The sequence below is a fragment of the Anser anser genome, assembly GCF_964211835.1.
Source record: "Anser anser genome assembly, chromosome: 4".
Taxonomy (NCBI): Eukaryota; Metazoa; Chordata; class Aves; order Anseriformes; family Anatidae; genus Anser; species Anser anser.
Genome location: NC_139724.1, coordinates 28120007 through 28138177, shown reverse-complemented (window position 1 = coordinate 28138177; position 18171 = coordinate 28120007). Strand labels below are relative to the sequence as shown.

The window sequence follows — 18171 nt, the reverse complement described above, 5'->3', positions numbered from 1 at the left end:
CTATCCAACTGACTACTGATTGTTTTTCTCAGATACCCCTAAAAGCAATTTGTCCAGAGTTAAAGTTGTCAGCCATACACTCATCTGCCACCCTGGCATTCAAAACATGTTTATTGAGAACATTCCTGTAAATGCAGAAATACCAGGTGTATCTTTATGGGGCCTATTTCTTTAGACGTACTGGAATTTTGTCATTTGCATTAGCAAATTTCATATCATATTACAGTTCTGTGAGATAGAAAGACGTATACTAGGAATTTGGTCCAGACAAGAAAAAAAGACAGTCCAGCAAGAAAATCTTACCTCCTGCTTGTTTTTCATATTATTTGTATTAAATATATATATATATATAATTTATTTAGTCAGTAGGCCTCCATATAATCTACATAAAAAGTGAAGGAGAAACAGAAGGAAATGTCTTGGCTAAATAAGGAAATCTTACTGATGCAATGAGTGCAGTGAATAATCTCTTTCTATCTCAATTTCTGAATGGATGAGGGACAATTTTCTTTCAAGGACTGACATATTCCTTTCTCTGCATCTTTCTGCAGCTTTTGAGAAATTTTAACTGCTACAGCTGACTCCAGAGGGCTATTGTCTGGATCCTCCTTTTTTATTTTCTGGAGGTTGGGGTGGGATTTAAAATTCAGTCCACCTCAGGGGTGGGGCATCCACAACCTCTCTGGGAAACCTCTTCCAGAGCCTCACCACCTTCTGAGTGAAAAAAGTTAACACAGCACAAGACAGTACAGTGGGCCAAGATACATTTTCAGAGTAATTCCATTATAATTAGAACTGACAAAGTCAATGAATACAGCTGGACTAACATCAAAGTAGAGAAGTTTGTGCAAATTTTACAATAGCTTTTTTGCCTTCATGGTTTACTCACTCTGTATGAGAGAGAAAAAATGAAACTTTCCATTATGCATGTAGAAGTTTTTGTTAAGAAACATATTGATAAGAATATCTTTATTCATTAAAATGTCTCAGTTTTTGAATTACATCACATATAACAAAAAGTATGAAGTAACACCAGCTGTCTCCTGAATGAGGGCCATTTCAATACATATTCAAAAATTAAAAATATAAAATGTAACAGGCTTCAATTTAACAGGTTGTGTTCACTGAATAGATTGTACATACTTATGTGAGAATATGAGTATATTGCTCTGAAGAGATACATTTTACATTTCATCAAAAATTCAAAATAACAAAAGCAACATTAAATAAACTAGAAAGAAAGCCTTAATGCTTCTGGGATCATGGCAAGGTATCTCTGATTTTGTTATGCAATTGCAATGATCATTAGTGGTGTTCATTAACATCAAAGGAAATTCGCACATCTGAGAAAAGCATTTTGAATATATTAACGTGCATTATAGAATATTACTGCTAAGCATGAAGTTCACTTGTGACTACATACAGTTTGTTCGACTTGTTGTTCTTGCAGTTTTTCATGCCCTTATTAACAATTTATAATTACAAAATGGAATATTTCTTTCTTTTAAGAAGATAGTAGAATTCCTGTACCAAAGCCATGAAATGAATTAAGAACTTTTGAGAACACTCTCCCATCCCACCTCCTATAATCATACGTTAAAACTTAAATTTTTGTTTTCTTAAGAATGCGATGTTGGCAATATGTACTTTTGTTATACTGTATTTTCTGTTTGAGCTTCTAGTCATAGGCTTCAAATCAAATCGATACAAATCAAACATGAATCAGTACTGGACTAGACAATCAGGAGGAATCCAATTAAGAATTTACTGCTACTTAATACTGACTGGGAAAATACTTGGCTAAAAAAATCAAATAAAAATTAGTAAAAAGTGCTTAATGACAAAAGAGCAGTCAGTAAAACTATTTTTGTTCTAAAAAAAAATCAAAACTATTTTAAGGAAACACCCTAAGTAAAAGGAAAATCTGTTAATGAGACAAGAAAACATTCTAATACAAAACATTCTAATACATTCTAATACAAAAGCCCTGTCTCCTTTGCCTCTACTTCCTTATTATTAACTAACTTAATTTTTCCTAAAGAAATTTTTCTGTTATTATTTTAACTTCAACTTGGCTGAAAGGAAATGAAGACTTAAGTGAAGTCAAAATAGCCAACTGCCAAGAGGTTCATAATACACTGTGTAATTTAGTGAAAGAGTAGGTTGGTGAGTTGTAAAGTACTAAATGAAACCAAAGCCTCAAATAAATGTACCGTTGTGGTAGCTGCAAAAAGAGTTTAAATTGTGAACACTAACATGGAAGAAGGTAAGTCTGTGTGTGTGTCTGTGAATGTCTAAAAATCAAACTTTTGAACCCTCAAGCATAAAGCTAGCTGCAATTGGTATGGACTGGCATAAATTCTGATCAAATCTGTACTAAACAGAAGTGGCATGTCACTTATTCTCCATTAGATAAAGAGACATGGGACAGAAATAACAAATAGCAGGATGAACACATGTGCCTTTGCACATAGACTATTTAGGCTGGGAGAACAGTGTGGTAGGGATTGACGGATCCTGATAAGAAGAATAAGTTTCCAGAAAGAAGTGGTCCATGAAAGATCCTGGGTGGTGGAAAGATCCTGGAAATGAGGAAAGATCCTGGAGATCAAAGAGGTGTGTTGAGAAGAACGCTGGGGGATTCCCAAAGACCATGGCCAAAACCACTTGAGATAGGTAACTGCAAGCAGCTGCACAGCAGGAACTGACATGACTTTCTACCTGGCTGTCCTAAGTCAGCAGTGATCTCTCTGCTTGGAAGGCACATTGAGATCTAGTGAAAGTAGCACTGGGTGTGCACGTGGGTGAGTGAGATGAAATCAAACACGGTAAAAGCTCTAATCTTGATGGTTCTTGAACAATCCTGGTATCCAGATGCACTGCAGGTTTCCATTTACTCTATCTCGCTCATGGCAGTTACAGAACAGGTTAAACATCATTGCAGATGCTATGTAGCACAGATGCTAGTGTACGATCTCCTCCTCATTTTAGATAGTAGAGTATGGAGAATATGCATGCTTTATACCCAAGAGTAAAGCAGAAAAAGGATTGATTTGGTGTTTGTTTTCTAGATAGTTGAGGATGGGTGGGAGGATGGACAATGGACTTGCTAGAAGGTAAAGCAGACAAGCTGTGCAGAATTAACAGTATCAAAGACTAATGTGATTTTGTACATCTTAAAAAAACAAGTGCAACATCTACATTTACCCCGTTGAATGTTTTCATCTCCTTATCCTAGTGATAGTTGGTAAGCCTACACTGTGCATCATGCATATTTGCTAGTATGATCATCAGACTGAAGATCAGGACTAGCAAAAACACTGTCCTTTATGATAGGTGAAAGACAGGGCTTAGACTGCCTCAGCACAAAAGATCATACGTAATATCTAGAGCAAAAAATGGTGCCCAGGTACTACCAAGGGGACAGAAGTCTCCCCAGTCTTAAAAAATGCGGACAGTGTCACAGAAGCCTTCCTTGTTTCTAGTCCCACTTAACCAATAGAAAACAAACAAAACCAACAAACAGAAGAGCTTAGGAAAATGAAAACCAGTAGATTCCAGCTCCATGAAATCCCTACATGCACAAATGTACAAGCCAGTTTGACCTGGATGCACCAAATCCCAAAGGAGTATAGACTTTCATAACAAGAGTATTTTGTGGAAGTTCATAGATATACTTGCTTCCTAGATACAACAAAAAATAAAAATGGGCAGAATTCATCAATCTTAACAAATGAAAAAAATGTTTTGGACCGGCGATATATTTTATGAAACCCTCACTTAAATTATCCTTGAAACTGAAGCACTAATCTTACTTTGCCTCTTTGGTTTTGTCAAATTTCTAAGAAATTCACAGGTGCATATACAGCCAAGAACACTTAACAGACTTCAATTTAAAGAAAATAACTGGATTCTTAAGCAGAAAATTTGTATTCAGTTACAATTATGGCTGAAATTTCAAGTAATGATAGTCAGCTCACTTTCATATTTCTCATGTCACCTGTCCTTTAGCCTTGTAAAGAAATGATATTCGAATTTCAATATTCCAGTAAAATGTAGCATCTGGAAAAGCCTTGGTTTTTGCTTGCCCCAACAATCTGTTAGGACAGGATTAGTGTTAATTCCTATACTCATATAGGCTTTTTCTTCTTTCTCTTTTAGATAACTAAGCATAAGTAATCTTGATCCTTTGGCAAAATAAATTGTCAAGAAGAGTTCATTCCTACCAGTACTAATTAAAAACAATTCCATTTTGCTGAAGCCAATAAAACTTATTTATAGGTTGTTTTCAATGTTAACATAGAGGAATACCAAAAATAGTCTGCTTAAGAAAACACACACCAAGATAAAAAATATCACCCGTAACAGGTGAAACAGCTTAACACAGAGAAAATGCTAATTTTATGTTAGTAAAAAATGAGGATAATGATATCATATGCAAAAACTAAAAGAATGACAGACCTACTATTCACAGAGGGATACTTCTCAGCTGATTATCTTAATTTTAGTTCATGTCCACTGTTAAGCAAATATCCCTCCGTCACTGCTGGAAAGGCAGAAATTGTTGCTAGTGCAAACCACAACCTCATTAATACTATGCTCTATGTCTTATCCAAGGGGCCACATTAACTGCATATGACTGTCTCTTCCACAATGTTTTTAATTCGGGCAGGCAATGAGAGTAAACAACAGGTTATTCTTTATTTATTTACAGTTAGTACATGAAATTGTAAATTAATGTTTTAAAAAATGTCAAGGCTATATCGCTTTGCAGAGAGTTTTCAGCATGGGGAATATTTACTTATGCAAATTTAATTAATATTTATACACAATCAATAATATTACAGAATACCAAGACTGACCTAAAGGGATGTTTCGGAAAAGTTTATTAATTGGCTTGTGTGCACGCAGCTCAATGTTCACAGTGCTCACCTTTACTCCTTGTTCAAAGAATATTCATTCATTTTTTAAACTAGGAGTAAAAACCATTTTGGCAGCAGCTATAATGGAAGTGATAATGATTCTCTGGCACAATAAATTAAGAATAGTACATCAAGCTTAATAGTTTAGCATAATAAAATACCAATGTTTACATAAGCCAGGAATGCAGTCCTGGTTTCTTTTGTCCTTAAAAGGTTGCTATAGGAAAAAAAAAAAAAAAAAAAGTTCAAAAACTATGTCTGGTGTATTTCCAATGAAGATACATTGGAAATGTATGAGGATACAATTTGTGCATCACAGGTGTGACTAGACAGGAAAGAGAAAAAAAATACACCTAGAAAATAAATTTAAAGAAATACAAAATGCTGACCTCCAATCATGCTGTTCTTGGCAAATTCAGGTCCATGGTGGCCTAAAACCTCATGCTATGATGGCTTTCTTTATGAACACCAAAGATTGTATCTTGTTTTGTTTAACAACAACCTTCCAAAGTCACCTGGGAATCACTGAAATATAAATATGCTTGGCCACATTTTTTTTTCTCCAGCTGCACCAGTGGCTAAGAAGCAGTAGTGCAAAGCAACTGCATTTTTCTGCAGCCTAATCTCATGCATGATCCAAAAGGAAGCTGATTTAATCCTATCCACTTTTCAAATAACTCACTTTTATATGACAGCCTTTACCAATATTTCTGTAGTTTAAGTGCAACTGCTTGCTCCTATAAGCTTTAATAAGGACTTTTTAAAGTTGCCTTTTTTTTCCTATTACACTTTATTTTATTGAAAATTCAGTTGAAAGCAGTAAGGAGCAAGGAGTGATTATTTCTTTGTCTTAAGTGCAGCTACAAGTATCTTGAGGAGTACTAAAGAGTAATAAAAGAACAACAATAAGTCGTACTAAAATAGCTGCACTGAAAATCACAGTGGTGTATTAATGTAGGTGCAATTTCAAAAGCCACTGCAAAGAAAAGACCCTTGCATAAAACTTTTTTTTTTAATAATCGTTTGTGATCACTGTGCTGTTCTATGAACAAAATCTTATTTCCTTCTAGAAATTAGATGTTAAAAATATCATACAAATTATCATCACTCACCTCTCCTATCATTTCTCCCTGTACTTGTGGATTTGTCAGAAGGGCAAGGGCAACGTCCTTCGCATTTCACTGAGATTTGTTTTCCTGAGACACAAGCTTGATAGTCTAATTTGCACTGCAAGGAAAGAAAATCACTATCATTAATATAAACATCTTTTATAATATAAATTAATCCTTAAATATTTTGAAGGAATCTTTAATAAGGTGTTTAAATGTCAGTAGACATAGATGCTAGGAAAAATTCTGCCATATGTGCTACCTTTGTACTAAGAATCTGATTAGATAAAGGTATAAGGTTCTACTCCCTAACCTGGCTGGAATTTCAGGCTCAATTCAAGTATGAATGCACTTTTGTTGTTAGACTGATTTGGTTACATATATCAAACAGAATTAGACTATATTGGTTTCATTTTCATTATATGAGCAAATATACAAGGCATTCAATTCATTATTGATAGGAAGCAATTAATGGAGTTACTACAGGATTTATGAATTAATATCTACCTTCAAAATGACAGTATTCTAGTGAAAAGCAGTAACAAATAAAATAGAAATCTGTGGTTGATGCTATTCTAGACAGTGGCAGTCTTCTCCAATATTGAAACAGATTCATTTTGTGTGGTTCTGATCTGTACATTTATAGCTCTGATTCAGAAACCATACACAAATTAACTAAATCTAACCAGGAAATGGTATTGTTGTTTCAAGAACATAAAACCACTATAGTTAATGTTCATATAAACATTATTAAAAATAACACTATTATAAACATGGACATTCATATTGAAAAACTGCACTGTTATTCCAAAATAAGTTCTTGATATACAGATCTATCGGTAGGATCTTTTACCAACATACAATCAGGAAAAACACAAACAAAAACAAAGGAAAAAAAGAGAATTAAGTATCTGCAGAAGGGAAGGAGAAAGGGAAAAGTGGGAAAGAGGAGAAGGGAAAGGAAGATGGTTATAGAGAACATTTCATCTTTGAACAAAGGATTGAAGATGCCTTATTAGTCAGATAAAGGACATAAAATAAAAAAGTATAGGAGTCAAAAACCATTTCAAGTGACCAATAAAAACATGGAAGTGTTTTCTATGCATTACACAACTTCAGAAAAACAATTTCAAAAGAACTTGTGCCTTATATTCCCTGACTCATCTGATGTTTTGCTACCTGAAATTTTGTGCATTTGCATAAAATAATCATCTCAGCTCAGTTCTGAACATGCCACCTTTTCCCCAGAAAGGCATAGATAAAGGGCAGCGGGGCTAAAACAATCTTTAATTCTAATAAAAAAAAAAAAAAAGAAAAAAAAAAAAAGGGGGGGAGAAAAAAGGAGAATAGATCTGTTCCAATTGAAAGCTGTACAAATATGACCGATGTCTCATAAAGGACCAGAAAATTAAAGCAAAGAAACCAGCTTTGCCTTCTCTACAGTAGTTGACTATGAAAAAAATGGCTTCATACAGTATGCCTTATTGTACAGGAAAGTGCTTGACTAGCCATGATGCCCACCAGACCTCTTTCCAGACAGCGCATGACCTAATTCACATTTTAATCCTGAGACAATCTTCAGCATTGGTAGAATAGATCATACCCTGAACTTAATAAATATTTATGTGGAAAAGAGATATCTTCCCTTTTTTAAGATCTGAAAATTTTATTGTTCAATCCTAGTATCTTAAAGAGTCAAACCTACAAATACTTTGCCTTTAGGCTACTTACAAAAAGAGCTTTAGGCATTGAATACTCCCGTTGGTGACTGAACTTAATGAGACCATCATTTGAAACTGGAATTATAAAACTTTTTTTTTTTTAAATATACTGAGAATCAGAACATGAGGAACTCAAAACGCAAGAATACATTTTTGAGACTTAAGATTTTTTTTTTTTTTTTTTTTTTTAAGACTCTAGTGCTTCTATTCTGTTTCACTCAAATGTTGCTACAGAAACTAGTAAACACTTCAAAGTTGCTCCAGCTAACAAGGTAAGTATGATGTGTGAGTTCAGTCATTCTGATTTATTTTTCTTTAAAGTATCTACTTGGTTCTATTTGAAAGTAACACTGCCCTCTTAAAATGTTAACAAAAACAATGCCTGGCACCTGTCACAGGACCTGATATCCGAGCTAGTGAGTGCAAGGTCAGTACATAACACTTTTAACTCGGTATTCCCATTCACAGCTGTGCTACAATTTTACATTCACTGAACACATTCTGTGGACAGGCAGCCAGTAGAGTTACATTCCCCATCTCCAGTAACAAAGCAAAATCACAGTCCTTGAGTAAGTCAGAAATAAATCAACAGGTTTTTCTGACAATTTAGTATCAGCAGCTAATGACAGCAGGAATATAATTCCGGTTTAAACCTCTTGCCTTTGTTCCACGAATCGACAATACACTGGGATATTGCAAAGGCAGCTCAATCAAACCAAGGCAAGTTAAGATATCCCTCAACATTAGTCTCAATGAACTGGCAGCAAAGTAAGTAACATAAAAAAAACTCATAAAAAAAAAGAAAGAAATTTGTGGCATATAGTATATGAGGACACAATGAAAAGTAGTCTTACACTACTAGCAGAGGAAGTGTTGGGAACATGGCGAAATCATTTATTTTGTGGGAAAAAATATTGGACTACTTGAAACAGCAGAAAAATACATGAACATAAAACTAGCAAGTATAATGTTATATATAGCAATAAAATAATTGCAATTTATTTGGCTTTATTATTTACATGGGGAAAATAAGTCATCACATAATTTTCAAGGAACTCATCTGTTGGATTTCATAATATTCCTTATTTAACTTGGTTTTATAAACTGTTAACTACTTGTGCTATTTTCACCACAATCCGATATATGCATGAAAAAAATCCATTTTACTTATGAATATATCTAGTTTTTCTGTCTTCTGATTCCTTTTTCCTCTTAGCATACCAGTTTTCTACATTGGAATTAGAGCATGTCTCATTTTTATGTTTAATTCTAAGGACATTTCAACTGTTTGAATTTTCACATTTTGTTTCAAGACAGAAGAATAGGTATTTCTGACTTTAAAGCAATATGCTACACAGTGATTAAAAAAATGTTTCAATACAGACAAAGAATATGTACCATGTCAGGGTCTCTTGGCAATGTATTTCAGCATGAAAAGTTCCTCACTTCAGCACTGTCAAGGTTCCCACAGAAAGATGCAATTTGTTTACTTATATTCTGCCTGTTTGAAAACCTGCTCAGTTTTAAATAGACCCAACATTCTCCAAGATTTGCCCTAAGTAGATGTTTAGTGAACTAGAGACAAGCAATTAAAATCTGTGGGAAGAACATCAAAGAATATATGTCATCTTTAGACATGACTCATGCAGCTTTACTGTTATTACAGTAAAGATGAGAATAGTTATATTTCTGGAACAATTACAATGTATGTTATTTTGATATACATAAGCTCTGTTCTTCTAACTACTCTTACAGAGTTGGAAAGATTAAATGACAGTAATATATTTCATTAAGCTCTGCTACATTCCGTTCCAAAGTAGCTACCCTTCAACAGCTGCCAAACTGATCTCTCTACATTGCATGTACAAAGAACCTAGTTTCACCCCAAAATGGAGAAAAAATATATAGTATTTTCTTTTCCATGGCAAAATAATGAAAAAAAATGAAAATTCAAGGGAAAAAAAATGTAATTTTTTGTGCATTTCATTGGTAGGAATAAAAGGGCAGAATACACTTTACTTTTACAGTAAGTTCCAAAACAATCCCAACTTGCCTTGTATTTGTAAACTGAGCTCCAAGTAAATATCATGCACTTCTATACATATATATTCACCTCTAAGAAATCCCCAAACATGTTCTTGTGACCAATTGATCTAATTTTCAAGTGTGAATGACAGTATGTGTGTGTATATACAGGAGGGACACTGAGAAAACCTGTGACTTGGGAAAACTTTTTGACTGAAAATACACAATAAACCTCTACAGAAAAGTGTAGTATGTCAGCATGAGTATCACATATACAGAGGTAAAGCCTCTATGTAGAGCAAAAAAAAAAAAAAAAAAAAGAATATTCAGAGAATATTTATATAGTCTAGAAATTTTCAACTTAGAAATTTTCAAATTTCAGATTTTATATTTACACCCTTATACACTTGAAGAACTGTGTGAGCAAACTTTTAGCCACTGAAAAATTTTAAAGGACAGAAAATGTATGGTTAGACTGGAAATGAATGAGAAAGGAAGACAATTAATAAGAAAGGAAAAGATTTCAGAAATTGTAGGAAAAACAACTTTTAAGTTTGATTTATGGGAAATCACACAGAAAAAAATACTCAAATAACTTGTGGGCATCTAGAAGAAGAAAGAAGATGAACCATGCTACAAGGTTTTATCAGGCAAATCATAACAGATCTAGCTTTATCAATTCTATTGGGGCAGTTTTTAGAAAACATATAACAGATTGCAAGTACCTCTATTTTACCAAGACTTGTCATGCTCTCTTACACTGCAACCTTGTAAGCCATAGTGGTAAGTATGCTATTTGTATAATCATACTGTAAGTTGATTATAATGGCTCACAGTTAGAATGGAAGGCTGCGCTGGAAGTAGACTTTAGCAAGGGTGCATCACAACCCAGAATGATTTTGTCTTTTCATTAATGTCTTAGAAGATGAAATGAAAGCTATCCTTGACATATCCAGACATGTAAGAGTCTAGAATAACTTTAGAATACATTAATAGAATAAAAATACTCTTATTATCGAAATAGGTTAAATATATATGTATTTATATATAATTCAATACAGAAAACTGCTGTTCCACTCTCAGGTACACATAATAATAACCTTTAAAATACAAGCTATGGAAAAACTGGCTAGAATTCTGTTCCAAATGAATTATATATATATATATAGAGAGAGAGAGAGAGAGAGAGATCATTGTCAACAATGATGACATTGTGATAGTGATAGGACAAGGGGGGAAGAGTTTTAAACTAAAAGAAGGAAGATTTAGATTAGATGTTAGGAAGAAATTCTTTACTCGGAGGGTGGTGAGGCACTGGAACAGGTTACCAGAGAAGTTGTGGATGCCCCGTCCCTGGAAGTGTTCACGGCCAGGCTGGATGAGGCCCTGAGCAACCTGATCTAGTGTGTGGTGTCCCTGCCTATGGCAGGGAGTTGGAGTTAGATTATCTTTAAACTCCATTCCTACCCCAGCCATTCTATAATTCTATGAACAATTGCATGGTCTTTAAGAAAAATGCCATATCAGGATACATAAACAGGACTGCACCCTACAAAACATGTAAAATGCACACAGCTCTGGCAAGCATTAAAATAGTGCACCTTGTCCAGCTTCAGGACAAGGTTTCCAATAAGACAGGAAGTAACTGGAAAAAGTCCAGAAAAAGGAGGGGAAAAAAAAAAAAAAGGAGTAACAGGAGTAACAGATTAGAGGCCTAGAAAATGGCATCACTGAAAAACATGCTCAAGGAGTGGGGATGTTCAGGCTTGAGAAAAGAGGATTCTCACAACAGCTGTCAAAGAAAAGGTATCTGAAACATTTTTGAAGAGAGTACTATGATGAAAGTTACAAGAAATAATTAGCTTAAATTGCTGCAGAAGAGTTTCAGATTAGATATTAGGAAGACTTTCTAATAATAAGGGTAGTGAGGTATTAAAATAAATTGCTGGAAATGTTTATTGAATCTTAATCCTTGGGATCTTTACAAACAGGATCAGATAAGAGTGTCAGGAACGACACCTGTGTAGTTTGTCTTGCTTTGAGAAAATGGGTCAACCAGATGAGATGAAACTTATTGAATGAGAAAGTACAGTATAGACTTGCTCAGTATCAAGAGATTACTGCTTGCATGATGTGTAATGAATTAAGTAGGGAAACCACATGAAAGAGAAGGAAATTAATGTTTATGCTGGCCCAAGAATGTTAGATAACTTACTTCAGCAAAATTCTTCTGTTTGGTACTAAGTCTGTATTTTTGCTTCCCTGAGCTCTTGAAAACCTGAGATGTGATTTGGGAGCATGCTAAACTAAAATTAATAGGAATTGAATATATAAATGCTTTTCTATGTGAAACATGAAAAGATGATTCTTTAATTGGACATCAAATTCTCACAAATAATTTCATCTTTCATTTATCTGCAAGTCTTCTATCTGTAAAGCAACACTCCCATATCACACAGAGTGACTGTGATGAGACAGTGTAAATTAGTTACTATTTGCAGACCTCTCAGAAACTACAGGAAATAAAGATATTAAAACAGAAGAGGAATTTAGTTTATTATACTGCAGCCATACAGATCAAAGACATAAGACTGCACTGAACAGTGCAGAGAAAACAAATGACTGATTAGATAGAGAGATGTATGGCCATTCTGTGTTTTAACTGAGGAAAGAGAAATGGGAAAGAAACAGTGAGTAACAAATTAAGGTAAGATCACATTATTTGTCTACCTAAGAAGAATAACAAACAGTGCTTGTGTAACATTAGCTTTGGCATTTCACAGTCTGTTACCAATTGGATTTTTCTCATACACTTAATTCTATCCCTTTTTAAGAATGCTACTTCAGAGACAAGGTAAAGTATTCTTCCACAAAGTATTCTTCTGTTTTGCTAGGAATATCTATCAGCTTTTAAATAAACTAATTAAAGCCAAGTATTAAGGATACATGCAATTTCCCTGGCAAGTAAGGAACAGCAGCTCATGCACTAGAGCACACTTCAGATACTCCCTACAACTCCTCCTTTCCTTCACATAGTGAGCAGCTAGAGGCAGATCTGGTACACCCTGGCAGTACACAAGACACTGAAGAGAGCTGCCAGAGCATTCACCTCAGTCTCGTATACATATTGCATCCATTACGTGCTTCAAGCCATGTCAATATTGCTTTTAGTCCTTGGCATTGAAAGCTTGAAGTTAGGTCAGATATGTCAATGTACCCTTTTCTATGATATAAACATAAATCTGCAGTGCAAGATGGAGCATAAATTAAAGTCTTCTAGAATTTTTGATGGGCTGAAGTATGTTACTTACAAAAAGGCTTTCCAGAACACCTGTCCCATTTAATGCTGAGCATTTAGTAAACTACCTGTTAGACAACCAGTAACTCATACTTATGCAACTGTAAAAAATATTTCAGCTTTGAAAGAGAACTGTCACATTTAATTGTACCTAATCTGAATAATGAGAGCTCTTTAGAGGTCCATGACTTCTCTGTACATTTAAAATTAAACGGGTCGTGCTATCCAATTCTAAGAAAAAATACTTTGATGAATAATTAAATTCAGACTCATCTCATAATCATTAGTTCATATGCTACAAACTCTTAGCTATATACATCCATATAAGGAAAACAGTTAATAGATTTTTTTATTATTATTATTATTACCAACCATGGTAATGGATAATGACTCTCACACTAGCCAGTGAGAGAGTAGAAAACAAGAGGGCCCCTTTTGATTCCTCAACTCTTTCACACTCGTTTGCTCAGCTCTAATCAAGCTTTCCAGAGTACAGAAGAGAAGAATAAGGTGAAACAAGGGATATCAGTAGGGACTAAAGAATTCCAAAATCCTTCTACTGTAGTCTACAAGTTGTACGTCACAGCCTTCTGCACTACTACTCACCAACTGAATATTCATAGGTTGAGCAGAGAAACCTATCTGTTACAGAAAAAAAAAAAAAAGGGTTGAGAGGGGAGAATTTGGAATATTGTCTCAAATTTTTACATATTCCTGCAATAAAAGACTGTTGTTCTTTCTTCCTTATTTTCTAAATGACCATGAATGGGAGAAGATTTTTGTATGATGCAATCAACAGGGTCTCTGAGAACAGAGCTCTTTGCTGGAGGTACCACAAAGAAAGCTGCTGCGTTAAATATTTCTTCCAGGATCATTATGTTCCTTACTCATAGTAAAAATCTCTCCCACAAAACTCCACATTAAACCACCAATAGAAATCTCGGTTTTCTCTTCATTTTTAGAACCTGATACCTCTGACAGCTCTGTTTACCAGCACTCAGTATTGTATGTTTTCAACTTCATTTCATGCATTTTTTCTTACCCACATTCCCTACTTTTCCACTTCATCTTCATTTCACAAAGACTACATATATTCTCTTGCTCCAAATTTTGCTTTTACTGTACTTTGTGCAAATTGCTACATGAATTTATGGCTTCAGATTTGAGTCTCCTAAAGTAAAATAGGTATAAAATCACAATATGCTCTAATTGGGCTGGTGATTCCTGTCACTAATTGTGTGAGGAGGAAAAAAAGTGAGCATTAATCTGGTTATGCACCAGATCCAGTACTGCTGGAGCACTGCTTGATATGGAACAAGGAAGAGGGGAAACTAACCACCAAAATTCAAGTGGCAGATAGCAGGTAATGGTTGATATTGCTTCTTTTTCCAGTGGTATCGGTTTAGGTTGGTTTAAATTGTAAGCGAAACTATGCACAGAGTTTGTGACAATACTATGGTAGACCTTATATGGAAATTATTATGCCAGTCTATAATTCTTTACAAAGAGCAACTGAGAAGACATGAGCAATTGCAATACAGAATTTTGAACTAACCCCCCCCACACACACACACGCAAAAAAAAAAATTCAGCTACACATAATGCCAAGATACCATATTTTCAAATAATTCAAGCTTTAGAAATTAAAAATTAACCTGTCACACACAGATCAAAAATGCCCAAACATCCTTTCAGCAACAGTTGATCTCTCCTAATTCAGGAACAATCTGTTAAATCACATGTTACTTACCCAAACAATAGGAGTTTGGGTAAAAACCCTTTCAGCAAATAAATTACTGTTTAAAATGAAAATAACTTTAAAAAATACCAACCATAAAGACATGCAACTAGCATTTTCACCAGAGAACAAGAGTACATGTGCCTATTGAACCAAGACCTTGAGCAAAGGAAATCTTTTGTGGTTGAAAGAACTGATGATACACTGTTTCCAAAAGCTATGAACTAGAGAAAACAATTTACATGACAAAATAAAAATCTGTATGCGGTTTTCCTCCTTCTTCACCTCTATAGTTCTTGCTTGTTTTCTACTGCACTGTACAGTGAAACAGCATGCAAAGAAAAGCCTGAAATCAGGTCAACTAACTTCAATCTCTTTTGGACACCCTAGAAAACACATTAATTCACAGAAAGATGCAGATAGATACCTACCAGGATTATTTAATGTAGACACCTACTTGTCTTTACTTTCATACTTACATGCTTTTGAGACATATGTTGCTTAGGAGCTTTTGAAAATCCTTCTAAGCACCCATCTACTTTATATATCAGCCATCTGAATTTTTAGATACCTATTATTTTGGTAAATACATACTTCACCACTTCATTCTTAAATTTTGAAAACAGATAGACTCTTACTTTATATTGTAAAATGAGAACATAAAGCTTAATTAATGCTAAATGACATAACTCTGTGATATCCCTACTTGAAACGTGCTATTTCCAACAAACTAAAATTCTTTAAAAGAATTAATAATAACACTTCTAGAAATTTTTGGTCTAAAACAATGTAATATATTACCTCATTTCCAAATTAGTATTTCAATATTCCTTGAAGACAATAACTCTGTAGAAGACAAGATATTTTAAATATATAAAAAAAATAATAATAATATTTAGAGAGTTGTGAGTTTTTCTTAAAAAATAGCACAAGGGGTAAAAATATAAAGCCATATTACTTCCATCTATATTGTTCTTTCTGTTCTTGGCTTATTCCCAAATTATAAACACTGATACAGCTTAAAAATATACTAATAGCCTACTATAAACATGTTCAATATTAATAATTGCTCTTTCTGACATATATACACAGGTATATTTAAGGCTATACTCTAAATATCATCTCTTATTAAGAGCCCTCACTCATACAGCCCAAATTCCAGCACTTCAAGCTCCTTATTATAAAATTCTTCATCATTTTTATCAGAGACAAGATACAGATGCACAGAACATCACTCAAATCTGTACATGAGACCCTTGGTCTACCTTGTTTCTGGCACTCAGTTTTATAATTTGGAGAAAGTTTCTTGAGAGGCAGAGGAAGGAATAATGCTCAGACAAAACTCAGTTTACATTTCCAAGTTCCCACCTCAAATTTGAAAATGAATATTCAAAGAGAATTTAAAAATGGGAAAACGTTTAATTCTCCTAAATCATCTTAGAAAGAGCGGACTATTTTGGTTGAAAATCTGTCAAGAACTTCAATGCTTTTCAGCTGACATGAAAATTTCTGAGTAATGGCAATGGTAAAATAAGAGTAGAGGGAAAGCTATAAAACCTTATAGTAAGACATAAATGGCTTGTAATAGCATGGAATTTTTTATTACAAAAAAATCTGCTTACAGGTTATTAGCATGCATTATCACTACATTTTTAATATGATATAGTTTCCTAAACCATGCTGGCTGATTACAGTACTAATTAAACAAGTTCAATTTATCTAATTATATCTAAGTTGAAATATTTATAAAATTATATGTGAGCTAAAATATCATCCAAAGGGCGTGCTCATTAGTCTTTAATTACAGGAAAAATAATTAAATTAATGTGCACAGTCTTGGTTGGTCCATGATAGGTTATACTGTCCAAGTCTAAGATATTTAAACTATACCATGTCAACTGGAAAAAAAAAAAAAAATCTGTATAATTATATTCAGGTGAAACCCAAATCAATGCCCTACAGAATCATCCCCTTTTGATCAGTAGTTAGAGACGCCTCAGCATTCTCAGATTTCTTTCCATCACATTGCCTCTACAGATCTCTACTCTTTTTTTGCCCACCTAAAAATGTATGCTAGGATTCATTTAAATTCAAAATACTAGATTCTAATGATTAAAAAGTCTGAAATAGTAGGCTACATGGTGCTATTACTGAAGGACATTTATGAAATTCCATGTTCATAATGGTTTTCATCCTGCCAGGGAAGGAACACCCTATTTATTGTACAGGTGGGTGTTAATAGTCCAAAAACATGGCAGCTTTTCTGTACATATATCTCCTTTTGAACTCAGAGAGATATTTCTTGTGTAGAGACACACAGAACTGTGCCCAAATCTTTCTACTAATATATTTATAAGATGTGTGAAGGGTTCCATGTTCTAACTTTGTCAAACATGTGGATTAAAATTAGGTCAACACAAAGCCAATTCTTCATACGTCACGTTCCAAGAGATAGAGGGGCAGATTTTGCTAAGCAAACTTATTTTTCTGTTCCAGTAAGTCCATGGTGGCCTATGATGTTCTATTTTTTCCTGGAACTTTGCTATGATACAAAGATATACCTTTGATGTTCAATCATATTTTTCAGATCCTTGTCTCTCAGCTCTCACCTGGTGTATATCAATGCCCAGATCTGTTCTTTACATTATTTTACTTTCATATTTTTATTCCAATTTACTCATCCAAGAGTACATCTGTTTGTACTCTTTTGAAAAACAAACAAGCAAGTCAAGCAGGCAAGGAATGTTTTAACCTGACATTTGTGGAAGAAAAGTGGTCTATTATTTGCTCCTTGTAAATTTAGCAGAAAACAGCTTAGAAGGCATTGGATATGTAAGTAAACAGGCTGGTCAGTTCTTCTCTTGCTATAAATGAACTGAAATTAGGTTAGAACAGAACCACTTTTTGAAGGTAGGAAGAAGTCAGGTTTCCTGAGGGACTCCATATTATCAGGAAAACCTTAAGGATTTTGTCTGAGAGCTGGCTAAAATGTTCAGAATGTTTCTGAATATTGTCTGTTCCTTTCTTTTTTTATATATATATATATTTTTAGCTTTTTTTGAGAGGGAAGGTAGAGGGTGTTAACTAGTGCTTCAACCAAAGAGTCCTGAAGTAAAGAGGAACTTCACAGTCACACTCAGTGTTGTAAAATTCACATAATCTTCTGGATTCATGTTTCCATATGTGGCTTTGGATAACTTAATCTGAAATTATTTTGTGAGGAATGTGAATGTGGTTACTGGGGATTGCAACATCCATACATTAGAAAACCTGAATCTAATAGAGTTTTCTGTGGTTTGACTGAAGAACAGTATTACTTTAATGCTATACATTTAATATGCCTGAGCTGCAATAAAAT

The 18171-nt window shown here is 34.1% G+C and overlaps 1 protein-coding gene across 10 annotated transcripts in view; it reads right to left on the bottom strand.

Annotated features, from left to right (window-relative positions):
• Nucleotides 1–18171, bottom strand: part of SPOCK3 (SPARC (osteonectin), cwcv and kazal like domains proteoglycan 3) — a 319690-nt gene that overhangs the window by 52392 nt on the left and 249127 nt on the right. For all 10 annotated transcript variants that reach the window (XM_083835643.1, XM_083835642.1, XM_083835645.1 and 7 more), the window contains one exon: nucleotides 6035–6149. In XM_083835643.1, coding sequence (XP_083691769.1) covers nucleotides 6035–6149 — 115 coding nt within the window. The remainder of the gene's footprint in view (nucleotides 1–6034; nucleotides 6150–18171) is intronic.